General features: G+C 42.3%; 4 protein-coding genes across 6 annotated transcripts in view; 3 read left to right on the top strand and 1 right to left on the bottom strand.

The window, feature by feature from the left end:
* Positions 1-2,050: 2,050 nt before the first annotated feature.
* On the top strand, positions 2,051-9,524 carry slc25a48 (solute carrier family 25 member 48). Of its 2 annotated transcripts, XM_067247310.1 has the most exons (8): positions 2,051-2,241; positions 2,379-2,488; positions 3,145-3,188; positions 3,283-3,354; positions 3,694-3,946; positions 4,143-4,424; positions 6,993-7,126; positions 7,675-9,524. In XM_067247310.1, the coding sequence occupies exons 2-8, from the start codon at positions 2,407-2,409 to the stop codon at positions 7,777-7,779; spliced, it is 972 nt and encodes a 323-aa protein (XP_067103411.1). In that variant the 5' UTR covers positions 2,051-2,241; positions 2,379-2,406; the 3' UTR covers positions 7,780-9,524. The 2 variants fall into 2 exon arrangements, with proteins under 2 accessions (XP_067103411.1, XP_067103410.1); XM_067247309.1 differs by lacking the exon at positions 2,051-2,241 and having other exon boundaries at positions 2,274-2,488.
* A 773-nt stretch (positions 9,525-10,297) lies between these two features.
* On the top strand, positions 10,298-13,202 carry thoc3 (THO complex 3). Its single transcript, XM_067247355.1, has 6 exons — positions 10,298-10,497; positions 11,238-11,394; positions 11,546-11,750; positions 12,113-12,274; positions 12,660-12,760; positions 13,038-13,202. The coding sequence occupies exons 1-6, from the start codon at positions 10,318-10,320 to the stop codon at positions 13,199-13,201; spliced, it is 969 nt and encodes a 322-aa protein (XP_067103456.1). The 5' UTR covers positions 10,298-10,317; the 3' UTR covers position 13,202.
* A 685-nt stretch (positions 13,203-13,887) lies between these two features.
* On the top strand, positions 13,888-22,936 carry klhl3 (kelch-like family member 3). 2 transcript variants are annotated; one of them, XM_067247353.1, is made up of 15 exons: positions 13,888-13,991; positions 14,647-14,781; positions 15,300-15,406; positions 15,561-15,682; positions 16,798-16,960; positions 17,250-17,359; positions 18,222-18,338; positions 18,441-18,590; positions 18,799-18,916; positions 19,197-19,394; positions 19,569-19,670; positions 19,759-19,887; positions 19,980-20,120; positions 20,289-20,432; positions 20,626-22,936. In XM_067247353.1, the coding sequence occupies exons 1-15, from the start codon at positions 13,969-13,971 to the stop codon at positions 20,652-20,654; spliced, it is 1,788 nt and encodes a 595-aa protein (XP_067103454.1). In that variant the 5' UTR covers positions 13,888-13,968; the 3' UTR covers positions 20,655-22,936. The 2 variants fall into 2 exon arrangements, with proteins under 2 accessions (XP_067103454.1, XP_067103455.1); XM_067247354.1 differs by having other exon boundaries at positions 13,925-13,991; positions 14,662-14,781.
* A 1,493-nt stretch (positions 22,937-24,429) lies between these two features.
* Positions 24,430-27,751, bottom strand: part of fam13b (family with sequence similarity 13 member B) — a 30,618-nt gene continuing 27,296 nt past the window's right edge. The window contains 1 exon segment of the mRNA XM_067247385.1: positions 24,430-27,220. Within this exon segment, the coding sequence (XP_067103486.1) occupies positions 27,097-27,220 (124 nt within the window). The 3' untranslated portion in view covers positions 24,430-27,096.

Here is a 27,751-nt window from a genome sequence, read left to right as displayed (position 1 = left end):
CCTTAGTTACGACTGTTAGATCAGCACTCAAAATGGGAAAATTGTCAAACATACAAAAAGGCTGCTAGTCCTGCTTTGGCCTAGCTTTTGCCCTAAAGAATCATGTGTTGTGTTAGACTAATCCATAGTGAGAGGGTAAAGGTCATTGGTAATTGAACTGTGACGTTGTACCAAACAAGATCCGTTTTATTCTGCCCCCTAGTGTAAAAAAGTAATAAAATGTGTTTTCAAGGAGTGCCTTGATGGAACTGTAAGGCTATCACTAATCAAATGAAAATTGAAAACAAACTCCCAATGTCTATGTTAAAAAAGCAATACAGATTAGTACTAATTGTTTTTGTTTTTTCAGTGTGATTTCATTAGACTTCCACATATGGTGAGCATCAAACTTTTTAATTTATTAATTTAGCAGATAAGGACTAGTAAGTGTAGCAGATAATAAAGGACCAAAAGTTCTTACAGGACTTCAGTGGTTAGTGCCAAGGAACTGTCTGTATTTTGACCAGACATAGTGCAACAAAAACACAATTTAAACTACAATATTGCATAATTCTGCAGGTCCTCTGAGAGTTACATGCTTTGCCCTCTCAGTACGTTCTGTACTCTAAGCTTGACAAAGAGACCAGTGCAAACTGTCAGCTGTAATTTAACTGAAATTATAGCATTTGTTTTACATAGTGTTAACTATTAATAACAAACTAAATGCTTTAGCATTACCTTCAGATTGTTTTTCTAATAATTGAATGATGGAATAGATAATCAGAGTACAGTATACATTGCACAAAACATAATGTGAACACAAAACAAATTAGAAAAGTGTTACCATCACAAATGTAAATAAAGCAGTGGCGGAATCATGTTTTGATTAAATCAATTTGCAGTGATTTGCTGTAGTTCACAAGGTCTGTCTGTGGACAATTGTAATGCAGGTCAAGTTCCTTGAAAAAAAAATCGTTAGATCTCAAGGTACATCAAACAACCAACATCCAGCCAGGCAGAACTGGTTGGTGTGTTTTAGTTGACTCATAGCCTCCAGATAACTGGTTCCAGTGCTTGTGTCTGTAAATTGTTCCCTCATAATTCACTTATTCTCTGACTCAAACAGACTTTCTCAATGCTTTACATCCTATTAGACAAACATCTATTCATGTTTTTCATTCATGTTTTTTCATTATTTTTGTCATTCTGTATTTGCATTTAATATTCACTGATTCTCAGATACAGATACAGTTTATTATGTTTATTTAACTTTTTATTTACTGTCTGTCAACAACGATACCAGACACTCTTTCCTCACTGTCTTACCTGGGAATTGGACCCAGATCTCCCACCCAAGTCAGTTGCTTACCTTAATGTGTCACAATACCTAACAAGGATCAATCTGTAAATCCGGAGTGCAAGTTTAAGATGTGCTATCATTAAAGACACTGTCAATGCACAGACACTATAAATGTCATGATTCGGTAAAGTACGTAGTTGTAAACCCTGAGCATGTGCTCAGTGTGCTCATCTTATGTTTGGCTCCGTTTTTATTTGAGGTGTTCTGTCTTATTGGCCTAAATCATACAGGTGTATTGGGGTGGTCAGTGCAAATTGACAAAAACTATTATTAGGCTACATTACAGGCAGTGGGCTTGAGTTGGATGTGGGCCAACAGTTTATTTCAGCAAACGTTGAAACAGTCTGTGACTTAGGTTCAAGGCTACACGTAAGGATTTATTAATATATATTTCAAGCAATGTCTTGAGTAAACGCAACTATCTTCACAGATAAATAATTTCGTGTTCACGAGTAAAAAAATATATAGCGTATTTGTACAGTAACATGCAAACGTATGCTGTTAGTATGTGTTGCGGGTAACTTTCAACTGAGTGTTGAAAGCATGTTACTTATCTTGCTGTTATCGTGGTTAGCCTACATAGGGTAATCTTAAGGGTGTGTTGCTTGTGAAAATTGCTTGTTTTGTATGAGACGCTCTTAAAATTGGACATACAGTAGCCTATGGAATGCCAATTTTTAACCAGACTGAATGCATGTCCAGCATGACTTATGTCAATAATCAGAGACGTGTATGTAGGAAAAATATTTGCTTGGGTAGCATTATTCCTCTCACTCCGTCATAGGCTACAAAACGCTCTGATTCTCATGAAAAGTTAACTCTTTCGGCAGAAAAAAGGGTCAAACAGAAATCCGAGAATCTGATTGGTTCCAAACATTCAGATCCGTCCGATCTTTTTTTATGTAAGTAGCAAAACAACAAATAGTTTGCGAAGACACCGTAGTTTTTCTTCAATTCGTTTTGTGTAGCCTATCAAACTTGTAATAATCTTGGCTAAACGGTGCTGTCTATAAACTGCTGGTTTAAATGTTATAAGTAGAAACTCTTTAGACTCATCATTGAAGATCATGGAAATACGGAGAGAGTTGGCCGCTGCATCGACAATGAATTGTTTTCACTTAGAAGATTTCATTGCCGGATGGATTGGCGGTGAGTGATTTAAAATTAGCATAAAGTTAATCCGCATCCTCAAGGTAGTTTGTTTTCACATAGGAAAGTTGAAAGAGATTCATAAATAATTCAGAGTTCATGTAAGCCTAGCTACGTTTTGGAGTTTGTGTTCTACCTTATAGGCAACAGTAGACCTACTGTACATAATGTGCATTTGAATTGCGTCGTAGCCACCGAAATAAGGCCGATGGTGTAATAAACAAATTCAAATTTACCTAATGTGCACAAGCATACCGTAAAAACTACATATATTAGGCCAGATTTTCATATCAAACAGACCTCTTTGTTATTTTAAATTGCACTCTTAAACTTAATTTAAAAAAAAATGATTTTCTAAATGTCTATATTCTGCTCTGTAGTAGGCAACAATGCATGTTGTTAGAAATGTTATGAAGACGGACAGTTGAACTATTGTTTCTGGAACGTTAGAACAATATGTTCTATTTTCTGCTAGATAGTCTTAAATTGCGTTAATCGTTTTATGTTGAAAATAATCCAATGTTATCAACGACACTGCATATAGGCTACATTTTGTGTCAGAATACCAAGTGTTTAAACTTGCCCTTACAATAGTAAATTACATAAACAAAGCAGTACTGCCAGAGAAAACTAATCCAATGTACTAATTTCTGTAGGGGCTTCCAGTGTTATTGTTGGCCACCCACTAGACACAGTAAAGGTACTCTATTTTCTCCTACATTTTGATCAATGACGTTTCAGTATCTTTAATAAGATGTTATCAGAAATAGTATATTTATTGTTGAATCCTACAGACTCGGTTGCAGGCTGGAAAAGGATACCAAAACACCCTCCATTGTGTTCTCACCATCTACAGAAAAGAAACAGTAAGGAAGTGCCACTGACTCTGAAACTTAGGTCCCAAATAACAAGGGATTGTCTGTCATGATGATTACATCAGGCTGGCTTGCATTAACAATCCAAGTCTTAGTTTACAATGTGCTGTGTTGTAGGCATGCGACATTGTAAAAAAAAAAAAGAAGTGCCATGCCAAAGCATAAACAGGCCAAAGTAATATTTTAAGGTTTTGAACAGTTGTGAGACCTTTTCCTGAGACCCGAGGGAAACCATTTATTTAATTTTGCTATAACTCTGTAATCAAAAGATAGTTTTTGAAACAGAGAGTTGGTGTATCGACTCTCATGATTGTTTTTGATTGGTTCCAGGTGTCTGGCTTCTTTAAGGGACTCTCCTTCCCATTGGCCAGCATCACAGTCTATAATTCTGTGGTGTTTGGCTTATTCAGCAACACACAGAGACTTATAAGCAAGATTCGCCATGGCGATAGCAGACACCCGTGTGGCATGCTGGACCTGCTACTAGCTAGCATGCTAACTGGGCTGGTCTCAGTGAGCCTGGGAGCACCGGTGGACTTGGTGAAGATCAGGCTGCAGATGCAGACACGGCCTGTTCTAGCAGGTAGACAGTGGTCATGCGCAGGCTCACATTTTATTGATTAGGAATAAACATTGACATGAACACATCTTTTGCTGAACAGTAAGATACTACCTAATAACAAACAGGTGTGGTGTAGTTATGTTAGTCTAGAATAATACATGTGCGCTTGAGATGAGGTACTATACCTTTCACTTAATGTCTGTTACCCTGTATGCAGAGAACCTGAACCTTGCTGGTAACACGAGTAGTAATATACCTCTGAAATCTGTGGAGATTTCCGGTCAGCATGGCTACAGGGGCCCTCTCCACTGCATTAGCAGCATCCTCCAGTCGGAGGGGTTGCAGGGCCTCTACCGAGGGGCCGGGGCTATGGTCTTGAGGGACGTCCCCGGCTACACTCTCTACTTCCTCCCCTACACGTTGTTCTGTGATCTGCTGAATCCTGATGGCAAGTCCTCCCCTCGCTTTAGCTCCATATGGCTGGCTGGTGGACTAGCAGGTAAGCATGTTGTATTTATATGGATTATTCTTCTCCTTACTTAATATTGCAGATATTGAGGTAGGCCTAGGAGTCCAAATTTGTTTGGCCAGTTTTACTGGGTTAAACACTTCCTGGAAATAACCCCTGCTGTCTTGAGTAAGCTAGAATTTGACACCATACATCACCAACTATGTTGTACACTGAGACACATCGTCTGCAAAGTTGCGTAATGCATGTCACACTGTAAATAACCTCCTTGACCTATAGGCCTAGTGCTATGAAACCGCAAAAAAACAAATTGACTTTTTAGTCTCTTGATCTCTGTTATAAATGTTATAGATTCACCAAATGTAATAAGGAGCCTTATTTTTTATTCTATGTCCTTTCTAAGTCAGTGTGGATGCAGTTAGAATCATAGGTGACTATATTAATTTGTCTTATTTGATTTTAAATGTTTTCATTTAACGGAATCATTTATTCAAAAGTGCACACAACAGCGCACATAATCTGCAAAGGTTTGGGACCTCAACCCACAATACAATGTATGCACTGTGCACTGCAAGAGGGAACTTTACTTCTTTTAGCTGAGCTGGATTCCAACCCATGATAGAGATTGCACTCAGGAGTAATGCCTTATGACCTTCCTTGTATGACCAATTGTTACAGCAGATGTTCTTTTTAGTGGGAGGAAATACCTTCTGCATTAAATGCAGAACACAGCTATTAATATCAAACTGACACAGTAATGCTAGTGATTGTGAAATGATCTTATCTTTAACAGAATTGCTGTAATAACCTAATGAAGGAGGGCAGAAGTCAACATTTAAGCATATTGCACAAGTGTACAATGATTTGAAAATTATTCGGTTGGGATGGATGATAGAATTTTAGGATGGTGAGTAAGTGATAATGAACAATGAGCCCATCGTTATAGTGTCGATAAGGCTGCACAGATACCAAAAGCAACTCCCCAAATACAAATGAAATAGAAATGTGAACATCCAACAATCTTACAGACAAAATAGAAACACAAAATAACTAAATACATGTCCTGTAATCAAATTAAGAACTTGAACAGTGCTGCATGTGCTTCATTGCAGAGATTAGTTGTTTGTTTTGGAAGAGGTTCAAAAGGGCTGACGTGTCTATTTTGTCAAGAGTTTTCCTTTACAAATTCTTCACAGAAAACATTTCCACATTGTCCCATACAGCTCACTCAGCCCAAGTGTATGAGAACTATGAGGCCATTGATATAGTTCAATTGTGAAAGTGGCCAACAAAAGACAGTCCCCCCCTCCTTCATAACATTAATGCTAAGTGTAAGGACTAGATCCAGTGTTTGGGTGTTTGGGAGTGAAGTTGGATTGATTCTATTGATGTGTCTAAAGGCAAATCATGTATTAGGAAAAACATTCATTAATTACTGACATACAAATAATTCTTCTATCTGAAGTTAAAAAGAAACATTCTGATTCCAATTTTAGCACTTTTGCTTTTATAGCCCATTTGTACAAGTTTTCGCAGAGAAGCAGAAGGCGCACAGCATAAGTTACAATACATACAAAATTAGGTTGGGAAGCAGCACTTGCAGGGGTTTCCCTAGTGATACACGTTTCTAAGCAACAACCCCTTGCAAAGAGGTACAAGCTGTGTTCGAATTGGGGGAGTGGGGGGGGGGGGGGGGGGGGGTAAAAGTGGACAAGAGACACTCGATAAAAGCAAGGTCACATGCTCATGCTGCATTTACTTTAGGGACCTCTGACTATCTCAATGTAACGTCATTGGGATCGACATTTATGGCATTACCCTTCTCCCTGCTGTATCACAACTTTATTTACCCCGTGCCTTTACTTTCTCTTTTGCTCTAGTCCTAGTTTCACCCAGCACCCAGCTGCTATTTTGGTATCTCAGCTCCTTGTCATTAGTGGTTATAATTGGATGTTAAGGGTGATGGAGTCACCAATCACTACAGTCTGTCGTGGCATACTCCCAGGGGCTGAGGTGACCAGCTTGCTGAGAAAGCCCTACAGAGGGTAGTTGCCATTTCTAACTTGAATGGGATGCTCAACTAACTACAAACTACAGTTGCACAACTCTGAATGTTGAGATCCAATAGCATTTTTCAATGCTCAAACAGTGGTCTAGTCAATGTCCTGATTGCAATCCCATTTAGAATATGTGGCACCACGTAAAAATTCTAGTACACAAGAATTGTCCAACTTTAACCTGCCTGGAGAAATATGCAAAAAAGAATGGGCAAAATCACTCCAATGCTATGTACAAAGTTGGTACACTTATCCAAAAGTCTCAAAGCGGGTAAAGGTTGTGTCAAGGTTGAATACTTGCAAGTTATTTCAGGTTTTTTTTCCTGACAATGATTTACCAACATAAAACCAATGTCACCTTTACAATCCACATGATGAGGGGTTTAATTACTTTAGCAAGTCATTGTGTTTAGTGATGAATGATAGAACATTCTATGGAGTGGACCTCTGTATAGAATGCTTGAAATCAACCCTTGGAAGTTGTCCATCTTAATCTCAACCTGACTTGTTTTAATATGTTGGTGATTTTTCTCTCTTAAAGGCTCCATCTCCTGGGTAACAGCCACCCCAGCAGATGTGGTGAAGAGCAGAATGCAGGCGGATTCCCTCCATCCGAGAAAATACAGGGGTATCCTCCACTGTATAGTACATAGCTACAAGACAGAGGGTTTACAGGTAAGAAACATTGATAACAGGGAAATCACAGGAATAAACGCATAACATTGTCTTAAATGTATGCTCACAGTGCCTTTGCCTAGCCTTATTGTTTGTGCCCTCACATGGGCCTGTAGTTGAATCATCACATATAATATGAGAAGTTATAAGTGACTGATTTTAGTATAAACTTTGGGTTTGATGCAAGATAGGCATTCACTAAATGGTGTGCAATAAATTGCGATAAAATATTTCATTGGCATATAAACTGCAGACTTTGAATTTGTTTATTGTTGGGAAAGGTGTTCTGTAATATGTGCGTCACAAGACTAAATCGTCTCTCTGACAAACGCAATTTTAGGTACTCTGTAGTTTCCAAACCGAAGGAACATAAACTTGAGTTCATCAACCCCATCACCACCAATGAGGAAATAGGTTTTACTTACAAAAGTTGGTTAATAGTTGACACCAAAATCAGCCTCAGGTTGTTTTCATATTAAATATCAAAAGCCTTTGACGCAGTCCCTAACTTGAAGTACTTTAATCTACCTGTTTCCATGTCTCTGCAGGTCTTCTTTCGTGGTGCCACAGTGAATGCAATCCGTGGTTTTCCCATGAGTGCCACCATGTTTCTAGGTTATGAACTTTCTCTGAAGTTCTTCAGGAGTCTTTAGTACATACCCAGACACTTAGTATTTACAGTCACAGCTCATGATCAAAAATGACAAAAAAAATTGATCCTCTGTCCTATTGATGGAATTATCTTGACAACAATCCTCTGACTTTTTAACACTAATATTTATCATGCAGTGTGAGTCAAGAGGTAACGTGAAAGAGTACATTTCATCATAACCATAATGATGAGAAAATAGCTGTATATATTTTATGTACTTATTTCTTATATTAAGAAAATAAAGAGAATTGTATAAAGAGGGAATACATTTAAAAATCTAATCCATACATTTAAACATACTATATCATGATTTAGAATACATTTTTGTTATATATATAATATATTTCTGTTATCTAGTCTTAGTATTTATGAAGGATAATCATTTGCACTTAATATGCTTAAGAACCACAATCACAAGATTGTTACAATTACCTTTCAAATTTACTATGTTACTGGCAAACGTAAGTGTTATATACATACATATGTTTCATAAATACAGCATTTAAAACAGCACTTGTCTTTTTTCAACATCAAAATAGTTTGGAGGCAATAGGGTATCAAAGCTTTATAGACTATACAGGGTGTTCATGAAGGTAAGAATTAGCCTTCCATTTATGCGCTGTATGCTGATACCGGTAGTCCTTATCAGGCTGTCTGGAAAATGAGATAATGTGGGCCTTTGCGAAACTGTCTGTCATACTTACATAACTACTACTGATGGACATGTTGGCTTATGATATCTACTGGACTGAAAGTCTGTATTAATAGGTTACTGTAATGTTCCTTTAGTAGAGTAGTGTAGCACATTATTGATCCCCAGGGGAAATTTAAAGCTACTTTACAACAGAAAGTAAAAAAAATGCTATTACCATTGTCAATCAGCAGAGCACACACTAGATGACACTGTTTCCCATACGAACATCTTCCTAATCTTTGGATGTGGAATTACATTTACACGCACACAAACAAACACACACCGACACACAGTTTTAGAAAGACGTATGGGGAAAAAATTACGAATGTTACAGGTAGCGTGCGCGTAGGGTAGGCTACTCAGGTCAAAAACAACAGCCTTCCGATCCAGAATATCAGCTGTCCTAAAAACGGACCAAAGGTTCACATGCCTATAGCCTACAAAAGACAAGTAGACCTAAAACCTAGGGAGTCAGGTGGCTGAGCGGGCTAGTAATCCGAAGTTTGCCAGTTCGATTCCCGGTCATGCCAACTGATGTTGTGTCCTTGGGCAAGGCACTTCACCCTACTTGCCTCGGGGGGAATGTCCCTGTACTTACTGTAAGTCGCTCTGGATAAGAGCGTCTGCTAAATGACTAAATGTAAATGTAAAACCTCTATGTATCGACCTGCTTTTCCAGGCGGGGGTGCATGACGCCACAACACCGGTGTTCCGGAGAATTCAGTTCCCCTGTTCCCCCTTAATTGACGTTTTCTCTTGTTGCTTGGTTGAGTTGAATGTGATTTAATCACGTGTGTTAGTTTATACTCTACCTACTTTCCATGAGCATAAGTTACATTTATTGATGTTGGTTAGTTAATTTGCAGTCAAATACAGGCTCTAAAGTATAGTATAATGTGGTATCCTGATTATCTGGTTCACATATATATACTATTGCAAAACCACCCCACTCCATCAGGAGGTACAATTAACCCTTGAGGTCAAGATTGACAGCAGATCAAGTGGAGACTGAGTAATGTATGTGCTAACTGCAACCTCTGGGCATTCGGATATTAAAGAATGAATGTTATCATCTCGAGTGAATCCTCTCTTATTGAGAACTAAGTTATCACAATAGTAAGTTGTATTGCTCAATCGTTAGTCAGGCCCTGTTTTCAGAGTCTGTAACAGCTAGTGCTAATTTGTAGCCAACACTAGTAGTAGCGCTATTTTAATTTACAGTAATAATGTATCCCAATTTGAACGGTAGGCCTATCATTTAGAAACTATCTTTAGTTTTGTAATGTTTTCTTACCTAAATTCTGGAGTTGTGTGCCGAGTCTGACACCTGGACTTCTATGTTCATGCTGCAGTGGCTATTTGGCAAACTCAGAAGGGCGTGCTGACATGGAATTCTGTGGGCATCGGTTTTTGTTTTCGGTTAAACACTTTTACAAGCGTTGATTGGGATACAGCGTTTATTTTGTACGGGATTATCAATCTAAATGAATGCACTGACAAATAAAGTAAATTGTTAAAACTCAAACTTTAGATTTTACTGGGGCACAGCAGATTTATACTGGGGCACGTGCCCCAGTAAAAAGGGTCTAACGACGCCCCTACTCTTTAGTTAAACTGCGCTTCTCTGAATGCACGCGCGCTCCCGTGGCCAGGGGATACAAATCCTGGTAGGGATAAGTGCCTTGGCACGACACCAGCATTACATCAGAGAAGCAGAAAAGCAATGAGGATTTTCCATAGACCGATGCTATCAGGGATTTTCACGCCTGACCAGTGAGAGGCAGCAGAGCAATGTACAGCGTACAGCCTGTCGAAAAATAGAAGAAGAAGACATTAGCTTTCAACATGGCGTCGAATTACTATCAAGAGATGCAAGAAACTTTCAGAAATAACAATAAAAGTCGTGAATTTGCTGCGCATAGCGCGAAAGTTCATTCTGTAGCATGGAGCTGCGACGGAAGACGGCTGGCCTCCGGGTCTTTTGACAAAACTGCAAGCGTATTTGTCTTGGAAAAAGACCGACTGGTGAGTGTCAATATGAACGATACGGATATTTCACATACAGTACTGTTTCACTTTAACGTACTCTAGCTTCCACCTACACTAGCTCTAACAACATTCTTAACAATGAGTTTGATTGCGTTATTAGTGAAAATAAATTAGTAATAAAAAAGAGAGCTTTCTGTGTATGAGGCCACATGTGTTTCCTCGTTTGACTATGCTAGTTTGGCTACGAAACTGCACGTTGCTTTTACCGTTTTACCTATTTATGCCACATGTGTCAATTGTTTTCACATTGAATCAGTGCATCTAGTAATGCTGCAACCTCTATATTAAAGTATTAATGTGGTCTGTCGAACACTAGCCTAAATAGTGTTGTTATTGGGCAGACTGTCAAGTAAAGGAGCCTAAGCGATGTGATGCTACTTGCATAACTTTACATACTTACATGTAACTTAGCTACATTACTTGTGCATCCACACGTGCTTCTCACTTTTTCAGTCAGGCACCTGAAGTTTGGAGAAGCCAACAATTGTCAATCTCAAGCCAGGTCAGGTACAGTCACAGTGACATAGTAGATGGAAGACCAGTCTGTATCTTAGAACAGTCAGTAGGCCTACTCCTCATCAAAAATATGGACAACAAACACTCTTCCACGCGAGGAATAGAGTACAGAAATATTTTCGATGTGGGTCCATTCTGAAAACGTTTGGCATTTACTGTTTGCTAAGCAGCCAATCTCTTTCTCTAAATGTACATAACAGGTCAAGGAGAACAACTACAGGGGTCATGGAGATAGTGTTGACCAGCTGTGTTGGCATCCAACCAACCCAGACATCTTTGTCACTGCATCAGGAGACAAGACCATCCGAATATGGGACGTCAGGACAACAAAGTGCATAGCCACTGTCAATACTAAAGGTTAGTTTGTAACCTTACACTTGACATGCCAATTTTACTGTTTGTTGAAGTTATTGTCATTGATTTGTGTAATAATACAAAATAATGATCATTTCATTTATTGATTTTAAACAGAATGTATTTAAAACAAGTTATTTTGGTTTGTGTTTAGGGGAAAATATCAATATCTGCTGGAGTCCAGATGGTCAGACGATAGCTGTAGGGAACAAGGATGATGTGGTCACCTTCATTGACGCCAAGACTCATCGGTCACGTGCTGAGGAACAGTTTAAGTTTGAGGTCAACGAGATTTCCTGGAACAATGACAACGACATGTTCTTTCTGACCAATGGAAATGGATGCATCAACGTCCTCAGGTAAAACTTTTTGAATTTGCAGTGTTTTTCCAGGATTTGTGGTAGTAAGAGAAAGCATAAGAGGCATTCATTTCTATCTAAATATATGAACAACAGTGTATATATATATATATATAAAAACCAAGTTGCTAAAAATGAATTACAATTGGTGCTGTTGTTATGCGTCTGAATACAAGGACACTAAATACAAGTGTTTGTAATTAGTATTTATGATTTGTAATTATTATCCTGCATAGCCTAAAACACATGCGCTTCTCAAACACTGAGCATGTGTTCCTCAATCTTCTTAAGGTTTTAAGGAAACAATGCTGTCCCTCGACACCAAACCACTGCTAATTATATGATCGTATAACTTTTTCCAGTTATCCTGAGTTGAAGCCTATCCAGTCGATCAATGCCCACCCTTCCAACTGCATATGCATCAAGTTTGACCCCACAGGGAAGTACTTTGCAACAGGAAGTGCAGACGCTCTGGTCAGTCTGTGGAATGTGGAGGAGCTGGTCTGTGTTCGCTGTTTCTCCAGGTTAGTCTTTATCTTATCTGTCTACTTGGATGAACAGATTTGCTCCCTCACATTACTGCCATGTATGATGGAATGTTTGATTACCGGTAGTTGAAGTCACATTTTATTAACTACATTTGGATTTATATCAGGTTTTATTTATTTCCTGCCTGTTTGGTTAGATTACCTTGGCCAGTGTTGATCAAACTTGACAGTTATGACACTCATAAAGTTTGATAGTACAATCATTTGCTATATAGACGCTTGTGGTAATTAGCAATTTTTGCGGTTATTGATGCAAACTGTTTTAATTGTAGGTACAACATTAATCAAAAGGTAAAGATTCTTACAAAACATAAGACAAAGTATAAGCATAAAATATTCATGTCTTTTGTTTTGTCATCAGGTTGGACTGGCCAGTAAGGACTTTGAGTTTTAGTCATGATGGGAAGATGTTGGCATCAGCTTCAGAGGATCACTTCATTGACATAGCAGAGGTTGAGACAGGTTAGTAGAATACACGTTTTGGCTTAGTCCTTAAAACGACCCTGTTTAAATATAAGGCCCTTGTAAGTAAAGAGAGACATGAAACAACCATTTCATTTAAACAAGAATCCAATCAAAACAAGGAAACGGCTACAATTCTTCATATTTTTTCATTTCATAATGGCAGCTTCTGATCTAGTTATTAGCTAAACATTCTAAATGTATGATATCTTTTCAACGTTTTACCGTTATCGTAGGGCTATAAAAAAAGTATGGTATATGTAATATTGATTCACAGGGGAAAAGCTGTGGGAGGTTCAGTGTGAATCACCAACGTTCACTGTAGCATGGCATCCCAAGAGGCCGTTGTTGGCATACGCTTGTGACGACAAGGAAGGAAAGTATGACAGCAACCGAGAGGCAGGAACTGTCAAACTGTTTGGACTGCCTAATGATTCCTAAAATCCACTGTTTTTGTTGGACAGCTGTAAACTACATCTGAAAGTGGAGATGAGTCCTTATGAACTGTACTTTGTCTACTGACTATGAACCAATGGACAAATAGGAATGACACACACACTCAATTGAAAATATATTTTGTTTTGGCCAGGGGCACAATTTTAAACTTATTTTGTTATTTTGTTTAAATTGTGTTTAATTCTGTAGGCTACAGTGTTAGCATATGTTTTGTACTGCATACAATTACACTGTGGTGAATTTCATGTTTGTAGTAGTAAAAGTGCTATTTGTCAAATCAAAGTTTTTTTTTTTTTTTTTTACTATTAATGCATCCCAAGTAGTCAAATGACATTGTGGCCCTCTTGAAATCGTTTATAGCTATGTTTAGTTTTTATGTTTTCTTTATTTTTGCAAGTTTTTCAGTAAAAAATAAAAGTTTTTCTACGGTTCGTGACTCATAAGCTTGAGAGACCAGGAACAGACCGAGCGATGTAGTAATTAATTGAGTCCACCTCCTTCCAATCAGAAAATTAATTCCGGAGCTGTCAGAAGACTTGCATTTCTGTAAAACTGTGTAGTAGAGAATAAATGATGGACAATAGAAGCAGGAAAATGTCGTGAAGAGTTTAGCTAATAAGCTACCCTTGCAATATACTAGGAAACTAGTCTCCTATCCTTCAACAGTAGTGTTGCTGGACTTCGAACTTATTGTGCACAGCCAGGCCGTAACCAGCCTGGGCGGTGCTGCTCATGTACGGAGCTGCACCTCAATGATGGACTGTGTGACGATAGGGTAAGTTTCTTTAATGTTCAAATACAGACAGTATTCTATTGATTGGCATCATCATAGCTTCATCTGTGGAATAATATACCGCATGGTTTCTTTACAGATAACACAAGTACGAGAACTGGATATTTACGGGGTTGCTTGTAGCTATTGGTGCTAAGCTCACGTTAAAACTAACTAGCCAGCTAAGCTAACCTCTGCAAGCTTTTTAAGCTGTGGAGACATTAGCTAGCTAGGCTAGCTACCAATAATATTAACAAGTTTGATCACAACTGCATTCCTGTGACATGCTTTTTATGCATAATTGTAGGTTGCACGGTCCACAAAGGGAAAGCACTTACAGTAATATGAAATGTGTCCCCTCACGACGTGTCCAGTTTATTTTTTAGATAGCCAAGCTAGTTAGCCATCAACACTCATCTTACGTCCAGTTTAGAGAGGGGTAGTTTCTACTAGCAAGCCAGCACAGAGCGTTCATACAGAGGGTACTGTTGGTTTTGTAATGTATAGTTAAGCAACAAACCAACAACAACCAAAAATAGATGCCTTGTGACTGCAGTAAGAGACAGTAACTACTCGTATATTTGTGTGTAGGAGTAAGCACTGATGAACGTTTCATTCAAGGCATTCAAGATCCTTGTGTAATCCTGCTCATGTTCAGTTTATCCCTAATCAGTCGAGAGACCGACGGGTCCAAGAACTGGGACTCAGAGGAGGATGCCATGGATGCGGGGATGCACACCTTCAACCACACCCACATGAGGAAAGCGTTTCAGCTGATGAATGACTTGAGGAGGTAGATGACTAGATGCCTTCACAGTTTCTTTAACCAATGCCAATATAGGTACATTGTATGTCCAGAAGGACTTGTTTTGTGTGGACATCCCTTTAAATTAGTGCTGAAGTTAATGAAAAGGGTCAGTTGCAACACACACTAGTTCCGAACTGCCTTGGGGAGCAGCATCAGCACAAGCCATGCCCTCATCACCCAACATTAGTCACTGATGTTTTTATGGCTGAATGGAAGGAAATCCTGCATCACATTTCTGACATCTATTGGAAAGCCTCCCCAGAAGACTAGACAGATGTTTCAGCAAAGTGGGGATCAACTGTGTACTTCTTGTACATCACTTTGGTCTACCATGGTTGTTTTTAAACATGCTCTATAAATATTGATTGATTGAACATATAAATGCGAGGACAGTCAACTTGCAGGTCTTTGTATATCGAGCTAGTGTCCACACATCATGTCCATGCAGTGTCCATTGTGTGTGATGGGGATAAAGCCTGATCATGTTTCTCCTGTGATCCCAGTAAAAAGATGCTATGTGACGTGCTCCTCGTAGCAGGAAACATACAGGTGGAGGCCCACAAGGTTGTCCTGGCTGCATGCAGCCCGTACTTCTGTGCCATGTTTACAGGTGCGTAGTTGGGAAGAGTGACATTTTTTTATTTATTATCCCAGTCGAATATTTGTGTTGAGTTTGATCTTTTGTCCCTCGAAAGATTTCACAAGAATGTCTCTACCTTCCTCTCTCCACGTGTGTGGGTGGGTGTGTGTGTGTGTGTGTATAGGGGCCATGAGTGAGAGTACTGCCCAGCAGGTGGAGATCAGGGATGTGGACGGTCACACCCTGAGGATGTTGGTGGATTACATTTACACCGCCGAAATCCAGGTGACTGAGGACAACGTTCAGGTGAACACACTCCCTCTCATATCCCAATTCTAACATCAATAGGGAGAAGAAGGAGCAAAAAAGGACAAACAAGCACCTGTAGTCTTGGCCATAGTCAAAATAATAAAATTTCATGCTGTATTATTACCCAGGACTCCGTTGTTATGGGAGTAGCTGTGGAGGATCATGTGGCGTATTATTGGCTCTCTTTGCCTTTCCTGTAGTCTTCAACACCCCCCCCCCCCCTCTGGCAGATCAGCTGCCCAGAGCTTGAAAAGGCTGGGCATTTCCTCTCATTATTAGATCAGGAAATGTGCATGGAGAGACAGGAAATCCTCCCTGTGTTTGCAGCGTGTGTGTGTTTGTGGGAGAAAGAGGGGAGAAGTGTGTAATGTATTGAGGCATTTGCGGGATCTGATCCTCTTGGGTGTGTTTGTGTGCAAAGTTTACCCTGTTAAGTGTGTCTTCTTGTGTGTAACCGTTTTTGGATGTGTACGCGTCCATTCGTGTTTGTGTGTGTGTGTGTGCGCGTCAGTCAGTCTGTCAGTCTGTCAGTCAGTCAGTCTGTTTGGTGCCTTTAGAAGTGTGCTACAGCTGTGTGGTACAACCTCTACAGGTCAGCCCATCTCTCCTCATACCCAAGGGAAAAATGCAATAATAATAAACTGAATAAAAGCCTTTGAATGAATGACCTAGATTCTGTCTGCCTTTGTAGAGACAGAGATATGTGCAATATGTGTAAAACGTCCCCTGCAGCAGACTCAGGCTAGAAGCCTTGAAACCACACAAGTCACAAAGCCTTCCTGAGACCAAAGCACATACTGACCTTCGTCACTTCATAACCACTGAATCACCATTGATAGAAATATTATGCTACTTTCGGTAAAGCATTGTTCAGCAATCGTAAATCTGTCAGCTCATAGATAATGGTACTAAAAGTCATAATATGGTAACCTTCAGCATAGACCATATTTGGATGTTTCCCACTCCAAGGGTCTTATCTGTGTTTTTCTTGAAGGTGCCTCCCTATCCCCCATTGTGTTTCAATGTGTGTCTTGTGTTTCTTTTCTTTTTTTTATACATGAAACTGGAGCCTTATGTCGACTTGCAGTTTAGTATCTGTGTCCCCTGTGTAGGTGCTGTTACCTGCCGCCAGCCTGCTCCAGCTCATGGATGTCAGACAGGTGTGCTGTGAGTTCCTGCAGAGCCAGCTCCACCCCACCAACTGCTTGGGCATCCGAGCCTTCGCTGACCTGCACACCTGCACCCAGCTGCTCGACCAGTCCCACGCATATGCTGGTGAGGCACGCAGCCAGGGGCCCTGGTGAGGCACGCAGCCAGGGGCCCTGCAGGGCTGGAGGAGCACTCTGCCCGAGGCCTCCACAGAGAGAGGCGGGAACAATGATGGGTTATATTATTGTTTGTTTTGGCTGATCATCTCCCAGGTCTTCCCATCTATTCGGTCAGGGAAAGGAGAAACCTAGTGGGGTCTCGTTTAGAGGATGGGAGATGAGGAAGAAAACGTCAGTATTTTGTCTGTCCTCATGCGTGTAGCTGTGTGTGTGTGTGTGTGTGTGTGTGTCAACAGAGCAGCATTTTTGTGAGGTGATGCTGGGTGAGGAGTTCCTGGGCCTGACCCTGCAGCAGGTGTGCAGTCTGATATCCAGTGACAAGCTCACAGTGTCCACCGAAGAAAAGGTGGGGGTTCCGGATTGTTCCAGCACAGCAGCTCCCGTATGATATGGCATAGTGTTCTCTCCTCTACACACAGTCCAGATTTTAGTGATCTCTGTGTGGGAGGGGAGAGATAGGAGAGTAGCACACATGCTGTCTGTGTCTGTGTGTGGGGATGAGGAACAGTAGCTGATAAACTACACCAGATTCTCTTTCTCTCCCTTGAAACATGTCAGCACTTAACTGCCTTGCCACACATAGATTGACAAAACAAGACCATTACGCTTAAACCCATCATATGCTTTTTGATAGACAGTGATTTAGACTGTGCCCCAAGATATTATATAATCAGTCTTTTAATTAATCAATATACCACGAGAGGCTTAGATTTCACTTCTTCGTGTCGTGCATAGCAACGCCTACCTGTTTTAAAACCTGGGCTTCAAAGGGCTTACTGTTTTATGACACGGTTACTAAAATGGTTATTATAGACTACCAAGTAGTATTCCACAAAATAATAATCACACAGCGACATCAATTCGTTCTATAGTTCGCAATATGGTTTCTCAAGACTGAAAAATGGTTGCCAAGCAACACAGGACAGCATACAGGCTTTAAGGATTGGGGTGATTATTAAAAAAATTCAGGACATCACCATTAAATGTGCAATTGTTAGAGTGATATTCCATCACGGATAGTCAGTATGAAATGAAATGTGGTCACAGGTGTGTGTTTTATAGAGTGTTCTACATCAGCATCAAGCACCGGAATTATCCCTATTTATAACCCTTATTTATTCATGGGGGATACCTGTCGAGATCAATATCTCTTTAAGAAGCAGCCCTGTGTGTGTGTGTGTGTGTGTGTGTGTGTGTGTGTGCTCCAGGTGTTCGAGGCCATGATTGCCTGGATCAAGCACAACAAGGAAGCCCGGCTGGAACACATGCCCCAGCTGATGGAGCACGTCCGTCTGCCCCTCCTCACCAGAGATTACCTGGTGCAGGTGTGCAAGCACACGCACACACCCTCACACCCACGTACAAACAGGATTTAGTGTGTGCATGGCGGAAAACCTAGTGCGTCTAAGTGGTTGTGTGTTCCACAGATCGTGGAAGAAGAGGCTCTGATCAAGAACAACAACACGTGTAAGGACTTCCTGATCGAAGCCATGAAGTACCACCTCCTCCCCGCAGACCAGAGGCACCTCATCAAGACTGACCGCACGAGGCCACGCACGCCCATCAGCCTGCCCAAGGTACACACACACACATACAAATATACACACACACACACATACAAATATATACACACACACACACACACATACAAATATACACACACACATACAAATACACACCCACATACACACACACACACACACACAGACAAATGGTCTGCCATAACAAGAGCACAGAGACTGTACCACACACACACAGACAAATGGTGTGCCCCCGTGCCACCAGGTGATGATTGTGGTGGGAGGCCAGGCCCCCAAGGCCATCCGGAGTGTGGAGTGTTATGACTTCCAGGAGGACCGCTGGTATCAGGTGGCAGACCTGCCGTCCAGACGCTGTCGAGCGGGTGAGACACTCTCTCTCCCTCTAACTCCTGCTTCCCTTTCCACTCTGATCTCACCCTCCACCTCTACGCCCTCATCCCCCCCGACACACCTCTACCCTGTGGGAATTGACTTTAGCGTTCCTCTCAACTGAAATGGAAACGTTGTCAGTGACAAGCCATCAATCAGCCATACCATCTCTTTGTCCTTACATTATTCATTCTCTCTCCTTTCCCCTTTTCATCACTTTTCTTTCCCATGTCTGCTCATCGCCACCTCCCCGCCCCCTCGTTCCCTCCCCAGGCGTGGTTTTCATGGCGGGCCGCGTTTACGCGGTGGGCGGGTTCAACGGCTCGCTACGCGTCCGGACGGTAGACGCGTACGACGGCGTCCGGGACCAGTGGACTACAGTTCCCAGCATGCAAGAGCGGCGCAGCACCCTGGGGGCGGCTGTGCTGGGCGATCTGCTGTACGCCATTGGGGGTTTCGATGGCAGCACTGGTGCGTGGTGCGCGCACACATATACACACACACACACATACAAACACACACACACAAACATCTCCCAACTCCATACATGGCTCACTATCACACCCATTAGCTTTGTCCCTTTATTCACCGTTATTCCCCTCTTCTTCCTTCCTTCCCTTTTCCCTCCCCTCTTCTCTTCCACAGGTCTGTCTTCAGTGGAGGCGTTCAGTTACAAGACCAACGAGTGGATGTTCGTAGCTCCCATGAACACCAGGAGAAGCAGTGTGGGAGTGGGGGTGGTGGACGGTAAGACGCCAACCACACTGTGTGTGCGTGTGTGTGTCTGTTCGGGTCGCAGTGTCCCTCAGTGTTGTGTCGTTTGGCCGCGCCACAGGGAAGCTGTACGCCGTGGGCGGCTACGACGGTGCGTCGCGTCAGTGCCTGAGCACGGTGGAGCGCTACGACCCCGGCAGCAACCAGTGGAGCCTCGTGGCCGACATGAGCACCCGGCGCAGCGGAGCAGGTACGCAGCCCTCCCCGCGCGGGCCTCCCCCTCCCCCCCGCCCCGTGAGCCGCTAAGTGAAGCGCGGCGTTGTGTGCGTGTGTGGTGCTCAGGTGTGGGCGTGCTCAGCGGGCAGCTGTACGCGGCCGGGGGCCACGACGGGCCGCTGGTGAGGAAGAGCGTGGAGGTGTACGACCCCTCGGCCAACGCCTGGAGGCAAGCCTGCGACATGAACATGTGTCGCCGAAACGCAGGTGAGATCCGCCCCGCCCCCCCGGACCAGCCCTCTCTCTCTCTCCTGCTGTTCTCCAGAACGAGGCGCGCCGGCACCGCTCCTCCCAAACGGGGCCGTCGCGTCGGTCGTGTGTGTGTTTGTGTCGCGTTTGTCTCGCGACGCGTCTGAAGCCATCTCCACATTGCAGGGGTGAGCGCCATTAACGGGCTTCTGTACGTGATCGGCGGGGATGACGGCTCCTGCAACCTGTCCTCGGTGGAGTTCTACAACCCTGCCACGGACAAATGGAGCCTGATCCCCACCAACATGAGCAACGGGCGCAGCTACGCAGGTCAGAGCCTCGCACTCCCATCTGCACAACGCCCAGCCAAGAAACCGCTAACGCTTGGGTTTCTGTTAAACCTGCCTATTCAGCGTGTATCGAGTGGTTATTAAGGAATGAGATGAGTATGATAGCAGCACTGTGTCTGTCTCGTACCGTGACAAGCAGCTGATTTTTCCTCCCTTCCTTTCCACCTTTGCAGGCGTATCAGTGATAGACAAGCCTTTATGACTACCAGCCCCCCTGGGCCGGCCCCCCCATCCAGCACCAGGGAGCCTCTCCCAGGCACATACAGATGTCTGAACCAACCAGGCCACCTCTGACACCTCCACCAGCCAGCCAATCCTCTACTCACCCCGCAGCCACCTGACTTGCCAGTGTCCCGGAACATTCCGGTCTGAATGTGGCCTGGTGGGGCACAAGCGGCAGAGTGACGGGATGAAAAGCACAAGAAACGGGAGGAGACTCAGAGAGCAGGTGGGAACACTGGCTCCCATTTCGACTGATCCCCCCCCCAGGACTTTAGAGTGTTGCTCTGCTAAACACAGACAACAGCCATTTCAGGTGGGATAGACATATTGGCGCGGTGCCCAGGACGGGTTTGTGGAACATTATGCCATGTGGCAGCAACTGCAAGAGTTTCCAGGCAGAAACAACCAGTGGAGAAGACGTCTTTGAGCTAACCCAGGGACTTTCTCCACTAGAACCACGCTACACTACTAATCTGCTCATGTGATGCAATAAACACAGCTTCAGCTACCTGGGACTCTCACTCTCTAGTCCAGTAGCCAATAGACAAACAGGAGGATCTGGAACTCGGTGGACTTGCCAATAGCTGGACAGGAGTCAAAGGGCCAATTAAAATGCAAACCTTTGTCTAGGTCAGAGATGTGCCAAACTTGCAAAGCCCACACCAGGAAGTGGACGAAATGCATTAGCGCTTTTGTTGTTTTCCTAGTATACTGGATGTTGACAACTTGTCTGTTGATGAAATGACCAAACAACTTATTTCAGTTTCACCCATTCCAGATAGGAACTTCAGTAAAGATACTGTAGGTTTTTCACAAGTCACTGAAATACCCTCTCTGAAAAGAAGAGGCACTAATGTTTTTGTGTTGGAATTGTTCTGTCTCGCAGAATAATGGAGGATGATGATTTTAAACGTCATAGGGAACTTGTATAATGTTTAATTTCAACTTGTATATTGAATATTATATCAAGGTGAGATGTACTAAAAGTGTCTCTATAGTGAATATTTAATTGTAGTATTTTAATCATAATTGTTTTGTGCACCATCTGAATCTTCCTTCAAACATCTTAGGATTTTGCTTCAATATTTTGAGCAGTGGTGTGGAGTTTGGTCTTGGTTCCAGTAACGATGGACAGAACACACACCTCTTGTTACCTCATCTTAAGATCTCCAGATCCTTAGTGACGGCTTTACTCCAAACAACTGTGCCACAGGAACGAACCTTGTTTGTCATTTTGAACTTTGACGTTAACTTGGGCCTGTTCCGTTTCCTATTGGTGGTGTCTTTCATGCATCCTGTGGTTTCTTCCGCTCTGAATGCCAGGATGAGTGTAAAGAAGCAGGTGAAATCTAAGAAGACCTGAACGCAGCCCTTTTAGCTTTGTAGGAGGAGGTAAAAGGGGGCACGTAGAATGAAGCAGCATTCTGGAATGCAGTCGACTGAGCCATCATTGTTCTATGGTTCACAGTTCTATGTTCTGTGTAAGTGGGGACCGGATTGGATGTCCTGCTACAATTTGCTGTGTCCTTTTTTTAACCTTCTACTTTTTCAAAAAGTGGTCTTAGATCTTCTTAGACAATCTCTCCCAGAAGGTCAAGAAACTCTACATGGGCTTTTGGGCCTTTCCAAAATGTGCTAGTGCTAGAAATCTTCAAAGGATTGAATAGGAGTTAAAATGCCAGCTCTGCTAGCCTGCTGTAAGACCAGATGGAAGTTTTACAGTCTCCCATTCAGTCCAGTCATGATGTTGCTGAACTGGTCAAGAGATATTGGGGACATTAACAGATGTTTACATTGGTCATGTTCATGACCTATCGTCACACTATTCATGTCGTGGTGAAATCCCAGGAAAGCAGTCATGAATGTAGGTGTGTTTGTGGAGTGGTTTGATATTCTCTATATTAAAGCATATCAGTCACTATCACTCACTAAGCCCCACTCTGCTGAAGTCCCAAGGTGCAGAGTGGAGAATTGTCCACAAGTTATGACTGTCCTGGTTTAAATATTTTTCCATAACATCAAAGCAGAGAACAGGGGAGGATGTATTCAGAAACCGTCTCAATCTGTGTCTTTGTGTTCCAGCAAGAATACAAGATAAAGGATGAGAGGTCTTAAATATATATTTAACTGAGACGACATTGTGGTCAACGTGGTCAACACTATACTGTCAAATCCATTCTAAAGGGATTTCTTATATCGGAACAATGTTGGTTTTTCTGTGATTTAACTAATATGTATACAAATAAACCATTTTACAAGGTTCAGGTTTCATACCATTCTCTTAGGCTCCTGGTAGGAATATGATGTCACTTGCGCTGTACGTTTATCTAAGTATGTGAGAGAATCGAGGGAAAATTGGGATTCCGAAAAGGGTTTAGAATAGGAAAGGATGGAAGACTAGAGGTATGATAACAGAATATGAATGATAGAAAGCTCATGCTGATTTGAGAGCAGTCATGTAGAATGTGTGTGTGAAGGTCAGGACATCAGCCTTCTGTTGCGGCTCAGCTGGATATTCAGTCACGTGACACAAGCACTGTTGTTCTGATCAGTCACAGATCAATATTCAAAGTCACCCCTAGATGGCAGCAGTCACATCATAACCCTACCAACATCTCTCATCGTTACCAAGCCCCTGCAAGGCTGGATATCTCCGCTCCGTCTCCAGGCTTCCTGTTTTTTGCACTTCTCTCAGGACTGGATCCTGTCAGTGTGGGGGTGAAGCCTTCAGACCTGTACCGCTCTCCTGGTGCACGCCACACGTGCAGTTTCTCAATTATCGAGAATATGGTGAAGGATGACTGTATCCCCTTTCTCCCCTCATGTCTGTTGACCAGTGTGCCTATGGATTTGTGCCACTGAATTATCAATTGTGTGTTGGTCTGAGTTTATGAACTGCATCCCTACCATAACATCCCTCTTTACTGCTCTCTACCATAAATCTAAACACAGACCAGATGGGACGCAACAAAGTATTCTTTGTTGAAGTACTTGAGTACATTTACATTTATTTACATTTATTCATTTAGCAGACGCTTTTATCCAAAGCGACTAGTAGACTGAAGCTCCTGCCATCTGTCCTTCAGTCACTCAAGATCTTTACCTCTTGCCACCGTGCCTCCCAGATATGTTTCTCTTTGGGAGTCAGTTGGCTGAGCGGTGAGGGAGTCGGGCTAGTAATCCGAAGGTTGCCAGTTCGATTCCCGGTCATGCCAACTGACGTTGTGTCCTTGGGCAAGGCACTTCACCCTACTTGCCTCGGGGGAATGTCCCTGTACTTACTGTAAGTCGCTCTGGATAAGAGCGTCTGCTAAATGACTAAATGTAAATGTACAGGCCACCACCATGACACAGAAGGGTGTTCATTGTTTTGATTGCGTCATGCAGCGCACCTGTATGGAAGCATCTGTATTGTTTTCTCGACTTTTCATTCAGTTTCTTCCTGTGATTTGTCGTCCGTCTAAATATACATGTAACTGCATGTGATTAGAGTACGCATCAGGCTTCAAGTATATCGTGTAATTTATAATCGGAGAATGTCAGCACTTTCTTCAGGGAAGAGTGGGGAATTAGATACTGCCATTCTATCCGAAAGGCTTGTTTAAACATTGCAACATTTGGATAACTGCAGTCACATTGACTGTGCCTTAAAGATTTCCCATTGTGTCTTAATAGCTGTTCGTGTAACATGGCTGTTGTGGGCAAATTACCCACAATACAAGTTGACTCAATCCATGAAAGACAAACCATAGAAATGTGTAAATTACAATCTTTATTTTGTCTGCATTTCAAATGTACATTATTACTGATTGTACTTTAATCATTGTTGATAAGAGGAAAAAAAAAAAGCATTCACAGAAAACAGTTATGCAGATAATATACATCCAGCGTATAGATGTAAAACACAGTTCCACATATAGAGACTGAGGGGATGGAGCTATTGTATATAAGCTGATGTCTCACCCGCCCCTCGTTTGCCGTGGAAACGTGCGTGAGCCATGCGTGCGAGCTGGGCAGTCTGGATCAGTGGGGCTATGAACAAGGTCAGTATACATCCATCACAACCCAGAGGCCTCACATGATCTTTACCACTCGTTGTACGCACAATGCTAAACAATACAGGGAGGGTGGTGGTGGGGGGGATTCAAACTAAAAAAGCCCTTATGAACTTCATTATTCATAGAATGGTGCGAGTGGTTTGGCCACCGTCCATACGTAACACTTCCATAGTTTGTCTGTTATTTGGTTTTGAAGCTAGTGAACGGGACATTGTGCTGACAACTTGAGTGGTAAACTGCACCGACCGAGGCCCCTCTGCCACACCCCTCGATGTTCATCTTATTGCTTCATCTTCATGGCACAAAAATAGAAACCAATACAAATTGTCATTTATACCATGCAAGTCAACTACTAGCTAATCTAGCTCATACAAAACATTAGCAGGTTTCTTTTTAAGCAGATACATTGCTACTTTGCTTAATATAGATATATATTTATATATATTAGTGAGAACATGAACAATCAATACAAAAGCATGGTTTCAACATCACAGGAAGTAAAAAGCTGATGGGGTTGGGCGAGGAGGGGGAGGGCAAACTAAATTGTTTGAAAACTTGAAAGCTTTTCTGACATACATCCTTCAGGTCCAAGTAGTGCTTTTTAAATGAAACAAAAAAACAAAACGTAAAAACAACCGACAGAAACAAGGGCTGCATTCTCGGAATGCTGTGCAAATAACTTCCCTCCTCCTCATCCCACCCCCTTAGACTTCAGTATGTAACAGTTCTGTGTCAACCGAAACTATCCTACCAGGTCAGGGTAGAATAGAACTTCCCTGGGTTCGTTTTACAACACACAAGCCAAAAGGTATGTCACCCCATATTGTTACAGCAGACAAGTTACCTTCCTGTGTACTTCCTCAAACAAGGTGTCCTCCCTAGTTTAAGTGCTGGACACACCCGTCGCAAGGAGTGCACACCTCACAAACACCCTAGCCTGTGTCTACATGCCTGTGGCTGAAATAGGATTAAGACAGGTTGTCATGTCAACCTGCTTGGCCCCCAGCTCAGGACTTATAATTGGCCAATGAGGAGATTTATAAATAGCCATCCTCAAAAGACATCGGCCACAAGACATGAGGATGGAGCCTTCCTCCGTGAGACGGCATTTCCTGCTAAACACGCCTACTCAAGCCAACTGTTGTGTTGCCGTTGGAAAGTTGTCTGCCTGTTCCTCTGCCAGTCTGCCAGCCACACACAGCTGACTGATTGTAGATAACTGAGGTGTCCTCTCCTCCAGAACTCGACTGTGGCCCTGCATTTAACACTGATGTTTCTAGCTGAGCCGTATGTGATGGATGTTATCACACCTATTACTCCCTCAGTCACACCTCACACAACAAACTCGACAACGCCACAAACCCTGAACACTCATAAAAAAACAAACACACGTTAATAGATATATACATATTTATAAGCCAGAGTCAAAGCGCTCCAACATTATTGCGGAGAATAGAAACCAAGCATACGAGATCAACACTAATATCAACCGTTTTCCCTTTCACAACTGAATAGTGTACCTCATCATTCCCCTCTGTATGGAAAAAGGTGACCCAAGATTTACAAAAGAACCAAGATTTACCTCAGCACAAACCAATCCTTAACTGATGAACTCAGTTTCCTCACTAGCAAAGGATTCATAATATACAAAGAACCAGGATGTAACATACTCAATACAGTAGGTTCTTTCCTTTCCTTTTTTTTTTTTTTCCTTTTTCTTTTTACTTGAAAAGTAGTTCTTCATTCAAGAACAAAAAAGTGACATAGTTTAACTTAGCAATGTGTACATAGCGATTTGACAAGAATACATGCACACAACTCTTTCTGTTCTCCAAAAAACCCCACTGCCTCCTTCCAGAGAGGTGAGATGGGAGTTCAGGGCGGGAGTCTAAGTGAGTCTGACAACTAAGATGACCAATCCCATCACTTAGAGGGAGGGATTGCTACATCCATGAAGATGGTCAAACTATTCAGCAACAACTAAGTACCAGCTTCTGTCTTCTATCATCAAACACTTCTCAGTATGAGAAACTACTGTGCACAAAAAAAAACAAACACAAAAATCTACAAAATAAACATAAATAAGAGGGGGGGGGGGAGAGACTAAACATAAACAAGAGAAACTTGAATGTTAGATGTGGAGGTTGTGATGAAAATGACAAGTACTCTTTCACAAGAAAGAAAGAAAAAAAGGGGGTTATTGAGGGGGTTAAGCTTGATATGTGGGCTGCTGACTGGGATGGGAGGGGTTTAGCTGATTGGGGGAGAGAATGATGAAGTCACGCCAGAGCTCGCTTGCTGATTGGCTGGCTGGAGGTGCAGCGTGTGGCTGGGGGGAGGGGTAGGGGGGGGGGGGGGGTCTGTCTAGATGGACTTGGAGGAATCCTGCTTGCTAATGAGCACCTCGACCAGACGCAGCTTGGCTTTGATCCTCTTGTACTCCCTGTACTCCTCCAGCATGGGCACACGGTCCTCCTTCTGAACAGTCCTGGAGGACGAGAGAGACAGAGAGAGAGAGAGGAAGGGTCAGAAGGATCGATGCGTTTCTACTGTTGTAGACCACTCCAATGGAATTTGCAAGGGCTGAAGACATAAGGGCAGTGTTTCTAGAAAACCTTTCAGCGGCAACATTGTAGTTTGTAGAAACATTGTGTTGTGGTTTTTGGGTTAAACGTTTCAGTATATTTCCACAGCAGACTATACGCGTCTAGGTGACCTCTGCTCGTACAGTAGGGGTGGGGGAACAAATCGATTCATATTCAAATCGCGCTTCATTCTTCTAGCGATTCACACATTTCAAAAATTGTAAAAAAACAAACAAACTATTATATATATTTAGTAATCTTTTTTTATTTTTTTATTTTTTACCGTGAATCGATTTTTATTCGAATCGTGACCCCAAGAATCGAATCGTGAGGTACCAAAAGATTCCCACCCCTATCGTACAGGTTCTCTAATCTCCACTGTGACGTCCTGGCATCCTGTTCTCCCCTGGTAGAGGACATCACTAACCCTCCTG

Source organism: Osmerus mordax, chromosome 12 (assembly GCF_038355195.1).
Source record: "Osmerus mordax isolate fOsmMor3 chromosome 12, fOsmMor3.pri, whole genome shotgun sequence".
In the NCBI taxonomy this organism is placed as follows: Eukaryota; Metazoa; Chordata; class Actinopteri; order Osmeriformes; family Osmeridae; genus Osmerus; species Osmerus mordax.
Note: the sequence above shows the minus strand (reverse complement) of the source record. Positions and strands in the feature narration are given on the sequence as shown.